This window comes from Pelophylax lessonae (genome assembly GCF_965119305.1).
Source record: "Pelophylax lessonae genome assembly, chromosome: 1".
In the NCBI taxonomy this organism is placed as follows: Eukaryota; Metazoa; Chordata; class Amphibia; order Anura; family Ranidae; genus Pelophylax; species Pelophylax lessonae.
Genome location: NC_138768.1, coordinates 549,100,933 through 549,118,622, shown reverse-complemented (window position 1 = coordinate 549,118,622; position 17,690 = coordinate 549,100,933). Strand labels below are relative to the sequence as shown.

Here is a 17,690-nt window from a genome sequence, read left to right as displayed (position 1 = left end):
TGCAGCTGAAGCTGTGACAAAGGCACCGGTTCCCTTTGGCGCACTTAAGCCATCCAGAGCGGCAAAGGTGTTTCCTTTCCCCTCCTATTTTTGACAGGATTGTTGCTAAAGAGTGGGGACTGCAAAAACGTCACCTTGTAGTCCATAAGTGATTTATTATGCGGTACCCCTATAAACTCTGCTCGGAGGGGGGGGGGGGAGTCTGGACACTGGAAGAGTCCGGACTACCGATCAATGTTCTGGAATTCAGTGGTCAGACTGTGCCTGGATCATTGGACGGATCGTCTTCAGAGGTGTCCAGTGCAAATTAAATCTGACAATGCCACGGCCGTGGCTTATGTCAATCACCAGTGGGGTACAAGAAGTGTTTTGGCGGCTCTGGAGGTAGCCGGCATTCTACGGTGGGCAGAACTTTTAATTCCAGCCCTTTCTGCCGTACACGTTCCGGGGGTGGAAAACTGGCAGGAGGATTATCTGTCGGCAGGCATTGGACCGAGGGGACTGGTCCCTTCATCCGGAGTTATTTCAACAGTTGTGTTTCCAGTGGGGCTCCCCTGAGGTGGACCTGTTGGCGTCTTGGTTCAACAGAAAGGTGCAGAGCTTTGTGGCATGGGATCCTCTGGCGGACGCCACAGACATGCTGGTGGCCTTGTGGGCTCAGTATCGTCTGATTTACACCTTCCTTCCTCAAGCTTCTGCCAAGACTTCAACACAGGATCGAGGCAGAAGGGATTCTGGTCATCTTAGTGGCCCTGGACTGGCCTCGCTGGGCTTGGTACGCCGATCTGGTGCTGCTGGTCACTGACGTTCCTTGGAAGCTTCCTCTCGGGGAGGACCTGCTGTCCCAAGGTCCAATCTTCCATCAGACGCTGGCTTTGACAGCCTGGCTGTTGAAAGCCAGGTGCTGAAGGATAGAGGTTTGTCTGAGTCGGGGATTCCAATGCTGTTAAAAGTTAGGAAGTCTACTAGGAAGATCTACCATCGTACATGGAAAATGTACATTGCGTGGTGTGAGTTTCTTGGTGGCTCGGGTCTTGACCTTCCTTCAATGGGGTGTTGAGTAGAACCTAGCTTTGAGTACCATCAAGGGCCAGGTGTCGGCCTTGGTCTTCTTTCAACGACGTTTGGCCATGCGCTCCCTGGTGCGTACCTTTCTTCAGGGGGTTCGACACTTGGCTCCTCCAGTGCGGTCTCTGTTACAACCTTGGGACCTCAACTTAGTGCTCTGTTCTCCAGAAGCCTCCCGGATCTTCGGGAGATTCCCTTGCTTATGCTGTCCCAGAAGGTGGCCCTTTTGGTGGCAATGTTCTCTGCGTGCAGAGTGTCGGAATTGTCTGCATTATCCTGTTGTTCACCTTACTTGGTGGCTCACAGAGACAAGGTGGTTCTTTGTCCCTGTCCGTCATTCCTTCCAAAGATATTGTTTCTGATTCCCATGCAAATCGTGCATTCTATTAAAAACCTTTTGAGTGCAGCTTCAGCACCAGCTCCCCCCCCCCTCCCCCTTATTCTTACCTGAACCAGATCTCTATCCACAAGACTTTACAATCACTTTTGAGGCTCGGTTCACATTTGTGCGATGCGGGAACTCTGCGAACATGCAGCGTGATCCCGCATCGCATCCGCACATTGGCAGTTCACACTGCCATATGCGATAGGCAGGGGGTGTCAATTAAATGTTAACGACACCCCCAGTTTGATCGCATATCGCAGTGCGATATGCAAGTACGCACAGAATTGGATCGCACAAGTGTGAACCACTGTGCGATCCGATTCTGAGGTGGCTCAAAAAATGCCTTGTGTGTGTTTGCTGCGGATGCGCTGCGAATTCAGCCATACAAAGTGTATGGCTGAACTCCCATCCGCACAGGAGATCGCATGTAATGAAGGAGCAGTGCGCTCCAAATTACATGCGATCATCGCATCCGCAATAATGTGAACCGGCACTAATGGGTAAAAAGTGTGAATTGCCAAATCACTGGGTTAGATATGTTAAAACAGGATTATGCATGCGTGTTATGTTATTTTAATGTGTACCAGTGATTATACAAAATCTTTTACATTTTGAAGGAGGTTTCTCTGGATACTTACATAATGATGGGTGGATCCAATAATCAATTTCATATCCAAATAGTGACAAGCTCCTTGGTTGTCAGTTCTACCAGTATCCTCACCCACCTCCTGTTTTTTGACCACTTGTTTGCCAAAACATTGTCCGACTTTCATTGGTAACTGCAGGCATCATCCCAGTATCTTTTATTTAGAGTTGGCGATGTTCTTTCCTGTGAAACTACTCCTAGCGGCTAAATAGCCACCGGATTGCTTTTACACCCAGCGAGAGGAGCCGGTTTTCACTGATTGTACACTAACCATTACTGGTTTGAAAAAAAAAAACACAAAAACATTGGTTCACTGTCATGGTCTTACCTTCTTGTTGTTCTCCCATAAAGGGCTGGCCCAGGCCAAGGCCTTGTCCGAGAGCAGCGAGATTAAGAAGCCCACCTTTGATCTCTCAGTAGGAAAGGCATGTGGCAGCAACTCGAAATAAATGCCCACCTGGTTAAGGAAACCTCGGCACTGAGTTGGCTCTCCCCCAAAGCGCTGTGGAAGGGGGGGAGATCCGGACATACCCCGAAACACCGCGGGCGCAACAACAGGTGTCGGGGTAGACTCTGGCGCAACAACCGGAGCGGCAGTAGGAGCGGACCCAGGAGCGACAACCGACCCATCGGCAACGGGAGCGAAATGAACCGTGCGTTCAAGCAGGGTTTGCAACGCCACGGCGAAATGACCCAACAGGTGATCCTGCTGATCAAGTCTGGCAACCAGCGTGGGTAGTGAGGATGGCCCTGTACCGTCAGAATTCGTGGCCTGTGGTACCGTGCGTTCAAGCAGGGTTTGCAACGCCACGGCGAACCGACCCAACAGGTGACCCTGCTGATCAAGTCTGGCAACCAGCGTGGGTAGCGAGGATGGCCCTGTACCGTCAGAATTCATGGCTTGGTCCTAATGTCACGGAACCATGAACCAGACGTACAACAACAGATAAGCGAAAATAAGACAGCTTTATTGAAAAACAAGCTATAAAGCAAAAGTCCAAACGGATGGCGAAACCGATGCAGAGTCTTTGCGAAGCCAGGGGTCAGGAACCAGCAGGGTAGTCAGACGAAGCCAGGATCAGGAACCAACAGGGTAGTCAGACGAAGCCAGGATCAGGAACCAACAGGGTAGTCAGACGAAGCCAGGAACAGGAACCAGAAGTAGCAGCAGTCTTAGTAGCATGTGAACACAGGGGGACCAAACAGGGAACTGAAGCCACAGACCTCCTATATATATGAGCTAGGCATCCAGCTCCTCCCAGTGGGAAGGAGGAGCCGCAGGGTGGGAGGCTACAAGAAACCCAGAAACCAAGATGGCCGCCAGCTCATGTCAAACGAAGGAGAACAGCAAGAAGGTAAGACCATGACATTCACATAGAATTTGGTACGATCCAAAGCTTTTAAGGGCTGAGGAGAGATGGGAGGTCTAATAGACCCCAGATGTCTTAGTAAAGAGGACCTGTCACTGCCTATTGCTATCAAAAGTGATAAGAAAAATTTAATGGTGTCCCGCATTGGTACATAAACAGCGATGGCACCACACATGTGGTCCTGATACTCATTTAAACTGCTGCCTAAATTGACGGTGATCTAGAAATACCAAAAATAAATGAATAAGTATGTGATAATTGTCAGCTAAAGGCTTGGTCTTGAAGTGGTTAATCCATGTTTGCCAAGTTCAGTAGGGCACATATCAGCATTATTACAACATTGCTTTGAGTACAAATGACCTGCAATGAATAAAGAAAAAAAACTGCTACTGCTGGCTATTGTTTTTATTTAGAATAGACCCTTCCTGGTAGACTTTCAGTGAGATAAGAGGATCATAAAGGCACAAAGGAAATGCACCAGCCGCTCCCTTGTATATGGAAAATTACAAACTATGCACAGAAACAAGGTTTTCATATATTAACACACACTGATCAGATTTTTTACATTAGGCCAGTGTTTCTTTTAACCACTTGACTACTGAAAGATTTACCCCCCCCCCCTTTAATTGCACGGTCATGCAACACTGTACCCAACTGAAATGTATATCCCCCCCCCCCCACATCATCACTGAGTTTTTTTAGTTTTTTGCGCTAAAAATAATAAACCCGTGTTTTTCTGGCTTACCGTTTTCGCCGGTTCACCCGAGAAAAGATTGGACAATTCGGCCAGGTACTCCCATTGGGGATCAAAGAGTAGATACTATGGCCTTGAAAGACCAGAGCGACGTCCCGCTCGGTCCAGGCTGAAAGATTCATTTTTTTTTTTTTGATCTTTTGCTTTTAAAGTGAAAGAAGAGATGTTGGGTCTTTTTGACACCGGGTCTCACCATAAAGAGGACCTGTAATCCTTTTTTCTATTACAAGGATCTTTGGTCCTGGAAAAAAAGTCTGGCTACGCCCATGGGCAGTCCCAGGGGGTAGACTTCCTCTCTGCTATAGGCACTCAGTTTTTTTTTCTGCCTAGTCCGGAGTAAGGACCTAGTTCCTTGCTGGGATCTTTGGTCCTGGCAATTTCTTTCTTTTTAGGTAGACCTTTTTTTTTCTCCTGGATTTTTCCTGTGAGAGCTACAATCAACTGCCAGACTGGGTGCTAGGCTGAATAATCTAGATCCAGTGGTCACCCCAGTCTGCCCAGCGCGCACAGACCTCAGCTCCACGCTAGGTTGGCCGCAACATAGCCCCACTGGATGGGGGCTGGCCTGCGAGTTAAACGCCTCACAAGGTCGCATCCAACTGGGTCTAGGCCCGAGTCGCAGCGTTCCTTCTGGCTTACAGCCCCCCATTTCGATGGAGAGAGCTTCTCCCTGGAGCGGTGCCTGCCTGGTTCCTGGTATAGTGAGTAGCTGTCCCCCCCCCCCTCTACTCCTGGAGGGTTTTTGGGTGGACATCGGCCCCTCCTTGGAACTGTCGGACCCCTGGGTTCCCCTCCTTCCCATCAGGTACCCCCCTTGTCATCTGTCCCCCATCTTACCCCCCTTTCCCCCTCCACATATGTTGAGGCTGTTTGGGCTGGGGGGTGCGCCGCCGGCGACTGGACGATTGACAGTCGGTGGGGGGTGTTATACATGGTGAGGGCTCCTGCCTGCCCCCCCGTCCTGCCTGGGTCTGTCCATGAGGCCTGGGTTCCCTCCTGGGTCCCTGTAAGCCTCGTGGTGCTGCCATTTTGTTGTAGCCTGTGTGTTTCTATCCACGGCAGCCATGTTAGTGTAGTCCCCAGATCATTTTGCAGTGGTTTGTTATTAAAAATAGTGGTGGCCATGACAGTGAAGCCCTGTGGGGGGCGATTTCGACGGTGGGAGCCCCTCCACATCCCCTGGTGCTGACTCCTTGATCCTTTCACTTCATGATTGCTGTGTGTGGAGTACAGATTATCCTGGTGGCTGCAGGTGCCTGTTTCTGCTGGGTGGTGAGTCTGGAGGGGTTTTCTCCCTCTCTGCTGAGAAACGCTTGCTGCTTGTGCCTGGCGACCGAGGGGTTCTGCCAGTGTGGTTGTGGTTGTCCCTTGCAGTGTTTTTACACTTTTTGTGCGGTCCCCCTGGTGACTCATGGAGTCTTTAGAGCACATCTCCCCACCTGATCCCCTCTCTGAGGCTGTGGGGCCCTCCAGGTCCCAAACCATCCATCGATGCACTGGAGTACCTGGTCCTGGAGTCCTTTGTGTCCCAGGTGGAGGTGGTCTTTGGGCGACGGGCTAGCAAAAAGTGTCCCCCGCCTACCCCAGCCTCATCAGTCTCATCAGATCCTGAATCTTATTTGGCCGCCGCGGACGTGGGTCACCCTGCTGGGTCTGCAACCACGCGCCCAGAATCCTCATAGTGAGGATGATTGCTCCACGTCTGCAACCGTGCACGAAAAGACGCTGGTGGAAGCACTAATTGTATCTGTGCTTGAGACCTTGAAGGTGTAGGATGCAGCTGCGAGGAAGGCACATGTTCCTTTTGGCACTCACAAGCTATCCAGAGTGGCAAAGGGGTTTCCTTTCCCCACCTATTTTGACAGAGTTGTCGCTAGAGTGGGGACGACCAAAACCTTTCCCGTGGGGTCCCTAAGCGCTTTACTAGGTGTTACCCCTATGAGGAGTCCCTTCTTAAGAAGTGGACTGGTCCTCCGGTTTCCAGATTAAACAAGGCAACCATGATTCCGGTTGAAGAGTCCCCAGCCTTTAAGGATTCGGCTGACAGGAAGGTGGAGGCCGTGGCCCGCAATATGTACACTCTGGCTGGTTCGGCACTGAGGTCGGTATTCACCATTGCCCTGGTATCGCAAACTCTGACAGCTGGTCCAGGGGCTGCAGTTCGTGATTCCTCTTTGAATGCGGCTGTTCTAGTGGCTCGACTCTCTGTTTTGGCAGTTCTACTTCAGCGTGTCTTTTAGCTCAAATGCTGGTCTGCAAACCAGACTTCTTAAAAGGCTTTGACTTATCTTCCCTTTTCAAGGAGATTGCCTTTTTGGAGCTACCCTGGATTACATCATAAAAGGTCTCACGGGGGGGGGAAGAATACCTTTCTTCCGCAGGCTACTAAGGGCAAGTAACTTCTTCGTAGATGTGGGCCTTCCTTTTAGGCTCAAAATACGTTTTTGTTATCCCTCGGGGTCGACTGACAAGGGCTTGAAGCCTTTCAGGGCCTCCTCTGCAGTATCCAAACGAACCTAAATGGACATAAACATACAACGGTCCTTTTTTTTTTTTTTTTTGCATCTGTTTCTTGCATTGATTGTTAGGAGCTGACACCCTCCAGTGTACTAACAACCATGATCATCCCTGCTGTAAAAAAATAAATAAATGGCATATCTTCCACCCCCCTAAATTGGGGGATCTCATGCCAAAAAAAAAATAGAACAGCGTAAATTTTCCACCCAAAATCCATACCAGACCCTTATCCGACCATGCAGCATAACAGACTAGGAAAAAGGGGTACGAGCGTCTGCCGAAGCCCCCCGGCAATGCACCTTGACCCCATGTTGATGAGGACAAGGGAAACTTCCCCACAACCAAGGCCTTGTAGTTGTTGGGGTGTGAAGGGGGACTTTTCGGAAACCGGAATCCTGATCCTGCCCCATATATATATATATATATATATATATATATATATATATATATATATATATATATATATAATTTAGTGACAGGTGGAGACTCTGTCACGGAGAAAGTGGTCATTTAAAGGACACAGAGTGTGCACATTGGCTCTGTGCAAGACTACAGTGCATAGATGTGCAGTGGAGAAGACTGCTGTTGCAGCTTTCTCCAGGTTTTGGTTTACCTGAAAGGGGCTCTGTAGTTTGGAGATTTCAAAGTGTCTTGGGAGGGGCGGAATCTCCAACTCTGTGTCTTGTTGATGACCAGCAGGGTGTGTGCTCAGAGTCAGGTGAACACAGCCCTTATAATGAAGGTCTAGGAAGACCTCAGGGCTCCCAGTTGGAGACTGCTTCATCCAACAGACAGGAGGTCTGTTCGTGGGGAGTCAGGAGGACTCCGATAATCTCCGGGAGTCAGTGGCAGCCGGAGCACGTGTGTGTGCGCGTTAGTGTGGAGTCGACCACACTAGAGGAGCTGTGTGCATTACACTAGAGGAGATGTGTGCGTTAGTGTGAAGTCTTCCACACTGAAGGAACCTGTGGTCTGTGTGACCAGCATAAAGAGCAGGGGTACTGCTATTGGAAAACTGCACAAGAGTGTGAGAGCCAGGTGGGCTGGTATTTTCAGTTTTTGTATCGACTGGAGAAGAACCCCTGCCTTGGAAAGCCTATGTTACAGACTGTTTGTTTGCCTTTTAATAAAAATGGGCTGCCATGCCCTTAAAATGTATACCTGACTGCAGTGAATCACTGGAGAAATGCATCTATCACTGAGCTAATTGTCCCCCATATTACAATATATGTATATAAAAATGAGTGTAAATAAACACACATCACAGTTTTTAACAAGTCCTTTATTAAAAAATAAAAAAAATCCCCCTGATGTAGATTCATTGTCAATCATTTCATACAGCGATGTAGGTCCTTGTTAGTCATGATGAACGATGGCCGCTGACCTGCACAAAAAGAAAAAAAGCCAGCCGTATCAGACCACTCTCGTCACTTTCTTGAACGTAAATGACATGGCCTGTTCTCCCCACCGCTGAAGTAAACAAAGGGGCAGGGTCACCCGGTAAAACCCTTATGTGCAGATGTCAATATATGGTTTAATGATGCCATAAGGAGGTGGGGTAATCTGGTGATGTCACTCCATGACCCAGCCCCTTTGTTTACTTTTGGACAGGAGAACTGGCAGTGTCAATCTGCCCTGCTGCTAAAGTCAACAAAGGGGTCACGGTGATGTTGCTGGGTGAGCCCGCCCACTTATGACATCTTGACCATTTACTGTCTAGATATCAAAAAATACCCTCCCTTTTTAATATCCAATATTTTTTAGTCTGATATGTAAAAAAAAATGTATTTTTTTATATTTCTGTTCAATGGACTTAACTTTGTCTTATATGCCTACAATAGTCCCTATTCCATTGAAGAGTATTCTTTGATTGGGATGAAGGCATTCTCCCAGCCTTCCCCCCTCTTCCATTTATACAGTCTAGATATGTCCATATATGGACAATGACAAAACAAGGTTCTCTTTCCTAAAGTAACTTGACGCTGGCAAGCGGCGACAGCAGTTGGTGGTCGTGGGGAACCCCCCACTGACAACAGGGATGATTCATGTTTTTTTAAGGATGCCAGCAGTGTAGATGTAAACTGAATCAGTTTTTTTCTTTGAAAAAACATGACTGAATGGAATGATGCCTGTGTGAAAGGGGCTAAATCAATAAAAGCTGATCATTTAAATGCACACCTGTCGGTGGTAAATAGTTTGTCTTGGTGTGCTAAAGTAAGTTGAAAAATAACACACTCACTTACTGGCTGTATCACCAGGTGACTGTACAGGAAAAAAGTCTAAGAAAGGTAAACTAATGCAGCCACCACACCTAAGAAGCCGTTGAGCTGCAAGTTAATACATTTTTGTTTTTGGATTCAATACCACTTTAAACTGAAAAGCTACAAAACTTTCTAAACTGCCACTTGTACCGCATACAAAACAACTCATGTTGCCTTCCCATCTTGTAAGGATGGGATGACTAGAGGGAGAACTTGTCATGGGCCCCAGAGCAAGTTAACTTGTTAGCTTTAAAGTGGTTGTAAACCCTCAGATGTACCCAGTGAAGTGACTGGCCTCAGGTGATTTACAGAGTAAAACAAATTCTCCTACATAAGTTGTAGATGTGTATCTGCAGCAATTTTGTCTGTAGATTGTGCTGAAATCATACAGAAGAAAAGATTTGTCTTTAGATGTATGAGCAGGGGGCGAGGATCTCAAAATCCTCACATGGCCGAAAACTCTGAGCCCAGGTTGGAGGAAATGGACACACCCCCCTTCACACAGTACAGAGAACAAGCACAGCTGCGAATAACAATCGCAGGCTGAGTGCTGCAGCTCCCTCCCCATCACCATTTTAACCAGTTGATGACCGCCCACTGCAGATGTACTGCGGCAGGTAACCGCACCCAGGCAAATCGCCATACATGTACGGCCTTCGCTCTCAGGAGTCTAGGGGCGAGCGCTCTCCGCCGGCGGCAGGCTCCCGCTCGTCAGCGGGAAAGCCGATGCGTGTCAGGCGGCTCCGATTGCCGCCTGACACCTGTGATCATTCCGCCTTCTCCCTGCCGTCCGTCCTTCTCCCTGAGATGATTACAGAGCTCATGTGATCCTGCTATATAGGATCACGTGTCTCTATGGTTATCTCAGAAGCCACGCCCCCCCACAGTTAGAATCACTCCCCTAGGCTCACATTTAATGCCAATGACATTATTACAGTAGCAGTGCATATTTTTAGCACTGATTACTGTAGTAATGTCACTGGTCCCCCCAAAAGTGTCAAAAATGTCAGGGTTCTGATCTGTCCGCCGCAATGTCGCAGTCCCGCAAAAAATTGCAGATCGCCGCCATTACTAGTAAAAAAACAAAACAATAAAAATTACATAAATCTTTCCTGTAGTTAGTAGAAGCGATAACTTTTGCGCAAACCAATCAAAATACGGTTATTGTGATTTTTTTTTTTTTAACCAAAAATATGTAGCAGAAAACAAATTGGCCTGAAAATGTTAAAAATTTTGATTTGGGTTCAGCGTCGCACGACCGTGCAATTTTCCGTTAAAGTAACGCAGTCCCGAATCGCAAAATAGGGCCTGGTCAGGAAGGGGGCAAATCCTTCCCGTCTTAAAGTGGTTAACTCTTGGTGTTGGGGAAAAGCTGCTAGAATGGAGTCATGCTGATTACAGAGGAACACGGCAGCAGAGAGAAATGACACTCAGAGCTTTAGTACACGGCCAAGTACACAGTATGGAAGGATGTGCTTTTTTCATATTTTATTAAAAATTCATATAATGTATAGGAAAGTTAATGTAATAAAAAAAATCTTATATCAGTTGATGTGATCTATCGTGCCATTTCAAATCCGTGGTACATGGTGCAGCCAGTGACACACTCCACCAACCTAGACCATAGGCTTTTTTACCAGATGCCAAGACCCCTTAACTATTGAAGGTCAAATGTGCTTCCCCGTCATAATATGATGATCAGATAAAAGCTGCAGTATCAAAGTACCTTGACCATATCAGAAAAAAGGGCTCCACATACAGTAGTGTAATAAATTTAAAAACTCCAAAAACATTGAGGCATATCACCAGTGTTCGGCTTGTGTACGTTGTGACGTCAGATTTTTAGCTCCACCCAATATGTTTCATCACAATTTAATATTAGTGGAACCACAGAGGTGTCGGGAGGAGAAGTTTCTGGAGTCGGTACAGTATTTTTTGCTTTCAGGTAGCAAGGTACCACGGGATTAGTAGTCCTTAGAAATTGAAAGTAAACAAGAGAGGGGAGGCTGCAAAGCATGCAGATAATCCAGCAAGTTGTTGAAGAGATTTTTCAAATAAGTTTACATTGGATAGGTATGGATTGTTGTTAAAATGCCGATATTCTAAATTGACAGCTGTGACCATAGATTCCTTTAACCTCCCTGGCGGTATTCCCGAGTGTGGCTCAGGGGTTAACTTTCAGTACCCAAAGCGGTAACCCCCAGCCACACTCGGGATTACCCCAGAATGTTACTCGCCTTCCCTGTGATCCCCGCTGTCCTTACACTCTCTCCCCGCTCTGTGCACTGCCGATTGCCGGCACTTGCCTTCCGGGTCCCTTCCCTGCAAACGTTGCGACGCAGGGGGTTGGATCTGGCGGCAAATTCAAAAGTGTAAATACACAAATGACATGATACAAAGCTGTGATCCTAACGGATTACACTGTATCATGCCATTTCACCACAGGATTGCACCTGGTGACTTTTCCAGTGCTTTGTGCCTGGAAAATTTTGAACGACCATGGCGTCCAAAAAGCGTTCTTTTTGCGCAAAAGCGCTTTTAGATAAACTGGAAAAGAGCAACAGCTAAAAGCTCTTTTGAGCAAAAAGAATGCTATTTGGACGCCATGGTCGTTCTCAATTTTTCAGGCACAAAAAACTGGAAAAGCACAGGCAGGGCACTGGGAAAGTCACCAGGTGAAATTGCATGATACAGTGTAATCCGTTAGGATCACAACTTTGTATCATGCCATTTAGTGTATTTTACATTTTTGAAATTGTCGCCGGTTTCACCCCACTGCATCGCAACGCTCGCAGGGAAGGGAACCGGAAGACAGGTGCCGGCATTGGCTGGGAGGACAGCGGGAGGATGGTGGGGGATCGCAGGGGAAGGTGAGTTTTTAAATATAAAACAACATATTTCCATGCAAAAGAATGTACCGCTTTTCGCACAGAAATCTGGACATAATCAGACCGCCAGGGAGGTTAAACTATGAAAATGAAACATAGAAGCGGATTGGTTGCCATGCACAACTGCTCCAATTTCTGCCTGTTACAGCATTAGTACACTCCCCTTCGTTTTGTCAGCTCACACAAGAAGTTAGGAACATACTGGATTTCTAGTATAATACCAACTTACAGTGCACATTGCTGCCACGTACGGAAAGAGTGGCTTACAGCCACCTAGGTTACGTCTACATTACACTACTACATTGTCCTTTGGTGTGCCCTGTGCAGCCCAACTGGAGAAATACTTACCGCCTTCCTTTTGTCCTTGACCCTGTGATCCTTACGGGCTTGCTTTAGAAAGCCTTCCCGCCAGGTCCTTTTCATCCTGCACAGGCACATAGCCCCATTCATTCCTATAGGGCAAGCTATACTCTGGGGGACCTCTGTGGTTTGTCATAAGTATGGCTCCCCATAGCAATGAATAGGAAAGCTTAAGGTGCATGCACAGATTTAAACAGGTGTGGCGGGGATGCCTTCTGATGTTGTGCTTAAGGACTACGGCATTTCTGCAGGTGGGCTGCACTCAGGAGTGGGGGCTATGCATTATAGGGCAACTTGTAACTAAGGTACTGATACCCTTTAAGACCCTTTTGTGTATCTTGTCTCAATCAAAACGTTAATGGCTGTATTTTATTCACTAAAATTTTAATATAAGTTTATTTCTGTGAATTGTAGGTTTCGGTAGAAAGGATGTTGTAGAACATTTGCTGCAGACCGGAGCGAATGTTCACGCTAGAGATGATGGAGGCCTTATTCCACTACACAATGCCTGTTCGTTTGGACATGCAGAGGTTGTGACCCTTCTGCTTTGCCAAGGTGCAGACCCCAATGCAAGAGACAATTGGAACTATACCCCTCTACATGAAGCAGCAATTAAAGGAAAGATAGACGTTTGCATAGGTAAGTGTTTTATTAACTTGTTGCTTTTTCATGTGCACTATTGGCAGACCTTTTCAAGTTCCAGCCTCACCATTTTCTGTGCCATCTGCATCTGGTGCTTGATAAAAATTAATGTGCTGCTCTTTAATTTTCTCCTCCTCAGCAGGGTGGATAAAAATCAATGATTTAAAAAAAAAATTGTATTTTTTTGATTTGTATCAAATTTATTTTAATAAAATGCTTTGGAGTAAAAATTTCTATTTAAGATACATTAATAATTTAATTTATTCAACATGAAATGGAGCTTAGTTATGTAGCATGAGGCTGTAGATTCTGCAATATTTACATTTTATGGTAAACTCATTCAATAAATCCAAGCTCTGCAAGCTAAGATAACATGCACTGCGATGATGCATTCACACAATGTCACAGTAACCATGAGATTAAACGGAGTTCAGGAATATTCCCTTATCCAATTGTTTTGCAAATCTATGTATACTACAAACTGTATGATTGAATAGGTTCTAATATTGCTGTTTCACTAACCTGGCAGCTTATTGTTCTAAATAGGAAATCTTGATTTTGTTTGCAAATATTGAAGATTCTAACTACCAGCAAGAATAAGTCCTTACTTTGAAAGAGCACCTGTCATTTCAAAACCATCATGGCAGCACCTGTTAGCGGGCATCCACTCGCCTGCTGCCACCACGTCCCTCACCTTGTATCACTGCCACATCACCAGCCATCCAATTAAAGTGAATGGGACTGTCAGTGAGTCAACAGTGGGTCAGAGGAGGAGCCGCTGCGGGACAGAGATGACAGTTCCTCTTTAAAAAATATAATTTAATTGACTTTATTTAAATCAAACCCATCCTGCTCCTTCCCACTGTGTGATTCCTTAGAAGCAGTTTCTTCTAGATTAGAAATAGTTAGCCAAACCATCTGCTCTTTCCTTGTGCACACTAAATCTTAGGACTCAGAAAATCCTTTGCAGTGGTTGATATGTTACGTGTGTCTGTGCAGTGTGATACAATATACAAGCACTTTTAATAGCTTATTTTAATGGATGAGTAAGAGATCTGCCCTCTTCCCTGTGCACACTATATCACAGGCTCCTGGGAATTCCTTTGCAGATGATTGTGCACTGTAACTTGCTGTGACAATTTGTGTAAATGTAGTGTATCTCAGTAAGTACAACTAATTTTGCTTATTGTATTAGGTTATGGTTTGTGCTGGATTATCCACTTTTACATGAGCAGTAAAGCATTTGGAATCTAAAAATGCAAACGTGACACAAAGCATCTGGTTTCCTGTCTTGTACTGTTCACATTTTAGGCTCGTGCAGTGTTTCTCCTGGTGGTCTGTATGTTCCATGCAGCTCCCACTCTCTCTATCTATCTGGTATCTCTGCTACCTCCGGTGCTCCTTCATTCAGTGACAAGGGAGGGATTCCCATCTGCTATTTCTTGGGTACAACAGTAGCTTTCTGGGATATTTGCCAGCTTGGACCGCTCTCCTCTCCCCTCTGTTTATGGAAGAGGAACCAGTGGAGGATGAGGTATAGGATATGCAGTATAGGAGGTAATAATGAGAATATTCTGGTAGAAGGAGATGAGGAAGAATCCTCATCAAGAACCCCAGGGTCAGGGTTTACTTCAGACCCAGGAGGCCTTTGTGAGTCTTCTCGCGAAAGTTGTCGGGATTAAGTTACTGCTTCTTGAGTTCTCTACTCCAAAGGATTTGGATCATGGTGTCTGCCACAGCATCTTCAATATTTTCCCGTACATCCTCATTTAAAGGGTGTTTTGTATGTGGACGAGGCTCAGCCTGACAAAGACATGCTTACCCCATTTATGCACCCTGCTGCATGAGTATCCTAACATCTGGGGTGCCAAGGTTCGCCATCACTGCCATAGGGGAATATCCTCATAGATGGCAATGGAAGAGACCAGGCCCAATGGAACTGCGGCAAAAGTTCAGGCAAATATTTGCTCTGCTGAAGGCCTGCAAAACACTCAAGCTGCTCAAAATTACAGTAGCAGGAACCCTGTTTTTTAACACAGATCTCTGCAGCCAATGCTATGCTCTTTCTCAGGTATGCAAGGACTGACCAAGGCAGATTTTTCTGGAACCATGTCAGATCTTTTTGGACAACTAATAGCTTTAAAACAGCCATTGCTGTATTGCTTTCTCCACCCCAGCCATCTCTGCCGGAGTCAAAAACTGAAATACCCCTTTTTAGGGCCACAGACATTGAGGGGAATGAGGGGTACCAATAGATCTTGATAGAGGAGGATGCAGAAATGTTTTCACCCCCCCAGCCTCTCGTACACCCGATCTTATGGCTTCACGCAGTATGCTTGCCAGCATAAATATGCTCACTTCTGCTGTGCACAAAAGCCTCAGCATTATTGCCCTCTATTCTCTCTGTGCTCTTTGGGTACCTGGAGATCTGCTAAGTTTAAAAAGACATTCCCTATTCATGAGCAAAGAGAAAAGGCAACTTCTGACTATTGGGTTAACCCTTAAAAGATTTTTATCCCTCTAAAACTCATTGCCAAGCTATTCAGTTGAAAAAAGAATTCACTAAAATAGTTTTCTGTCCAGTTAGTAGAGCTTGCTATCCTAAATCTCGTATTGTGCCTATAGAAGATATTCCTTCATTTAAATATTTGCTGACAGAAAATTGTAGATGCTTTTAAACACTCTTTAACCTTGCAGGCACAGCTCTGCAACCGTCTTTTACTGCAATTTCTGTTTGCCAGATTTCAGCAAAGAAATCTGGCAAACAGACTAGGGCAAAGAAAAACTACAAGAATCCTGCCTTTCAGGACTGAACCTTGGTAGGGCGCTTGCAGATACTACACTCTTTCTTACTGTTTTGTAATATTGCCCTATAACAAGTCATGCCACTGAAGTTATGATCTCCAGAATGGCTGTCGTTTCTATCCATAGGTGCAGCATATTATGGCTGAAAGCCTGGGGAGCTGAATCTGGCTGCAAACGTTGGCACACATTTATGCCCTTTGAAGAAGGACATCTATTTGCCAAATTCATCAAACATATGGGAGTAGGAGCACTTCTTTCACAATAGACAATTCCTTAACCCTCTTCCTTCTACTGCTTCGAAAGAAATTGCACAGTTTTTTTCTTTAGGCTACAAAACCTACCAAGTCCAACCCACAACCCTCTTCACAAGTGAAATGGCGCCCTCACTCCTAAGTGTGTGTTGGGGGACTGTTACAGTTTGCCTTTTATTGGGTCATATATGTTCTAGACTTATGGGTTCAACCAGTGCTTTCAAAGGGGTACAAAATAGAGTTCAAAACTCTCTACCCCATTATCCTCTTAAACGAACCAAAATCTTCTCAAGGACAGTCAGATCTGCAGAATGCTCTGAACCATCTCTCGGAGTGGTTGTTTTGGTCTCTCTGGAGGGCAGGTACACCGAAATCTATTCATACATGCGTAACGCATACTGATGTTCTTTGGCTCGTTCACAAAGCTTACAGATTTTGACTCTATATCTGGCCCATTTTGCTTCGAATACAGTCAGGTCCGTAAATATTGGGACATCGACACAATTCTAATCTTTTTGGGTTTATACGCCACCACAATGGATTTGAAATAAAACAAACATGATGTGCTTTAACTGCAGACTTCCAGCTTTAATTTGAGGGTATTTACATCCAAATCAGGTGAACGGTGTAGGAATTACAACAATTTGTATATGTGCCTCCCACTTTTTAAGGGGGCCAAAAGTAATGGGACATATTAACAATCATAAATCAAACTTTCACTTTTTAATACTTGGTTGCAAATCCTTTGCAGTCAATTACAGCCTGAAGTCTGGAACACATAGACATCACCAGATGCTGGGTTTCATCCCGGGTGATGCTCTGCCAGGCCTCTACTGCAACTGTCTTCAGTTCCTGCTTGTTCTTGGGACATTTTCCCTTCAGTTTTGTCTTCAGCAAGTGAAATGCATGCTCAATTGGAATCAGGTGAGGTGATTGACTTTGCCATTGCATAACATTCCACTTCTTTCCCTTAAAAAACTCTTTGGTTGCTTTCGCAGTATGCTTCGAGTCATTGTCCATCTGCACTGTGAAGCGCCGTCAAATGAGTTCTGAAGCATTTGGCCAAATATGAGCAGATAATATTGCCCGAAACACTTCAGAATTCATCCTGCAGCTTTTGTCAGCAGTCACATCATCAATAAATACAAGAGAACCAGTTCCATTGGCAGCCATACATGCCCACGCCATGACACTACCATCTTAATGCTTCACTGATGAGGTGGTATGCTTTGGATCATGAGTAATTCCTTTCCTTCTCCATACTCTTCTCTTCCCATCACTCTGGTACAAGTTGATCTTGGTCTCATCTGTCCATAGGATGTTGTTCCAGAACTGTAAAGGCTTTTTTAGATGTTTGGCAAACTCTAATCTGGCCTTCCTGTTTTTGATGCTCACCAATGGTTTACATCTCGTGGTGAACCCTCTGTATTCACTCTGGTGAAGTCTTCTCTTGATTGTTGACTTTGACACACATACACCTACCTCCTGGAGAGTGTTCTTGATCTGGCCAACTGTTGCGAAGGGTGTTTTCTTCACCGGGGAAAGAATTCTTCAGTCATCCACCACAGTTGTTTTCCGTGGTCTTCCGGGTCTTTTGGTGTTGCTGAGCTCACCGGTGCTTTCTTTCTTTTTAAGAATGTTCCAAACAGTTGATTTGGCCACACCTAATGTTTTTGCTATCTCTCTGATGGGTTTGTTTTGTTTTTCAGCCTAATGGTGGCTTGCTTCACTGATAGTGACAGC

The 17,690-nt window shown here is 45.8% G+C and overlaps 1 protein-coding gene across 2 annotated transcripts in view; it reads left to right on the top strand.

The window, feature by feature from the left end:
* TNKS (tankyrase) overlaps nucleotides 1–17,690 on the top strand; it is a 330,445-nt gene that overhangs the window by 13,445 nt on the left and 299,310 nt on the right. For both annotated transcript variants that reach the window (XM_082255809.1, XM_082255808.1), the window contains exon 2: nucleotides 12,664–12,888. In XM_082255809.1, coding sequence (XP_082111935.1) covers nucleotides 12,664–12,888 — 225 coding nt within the window. The remainder of the gene's footprint in view (nucleotides 1–12,663; nucleotides 12,889–17,690) is intronic.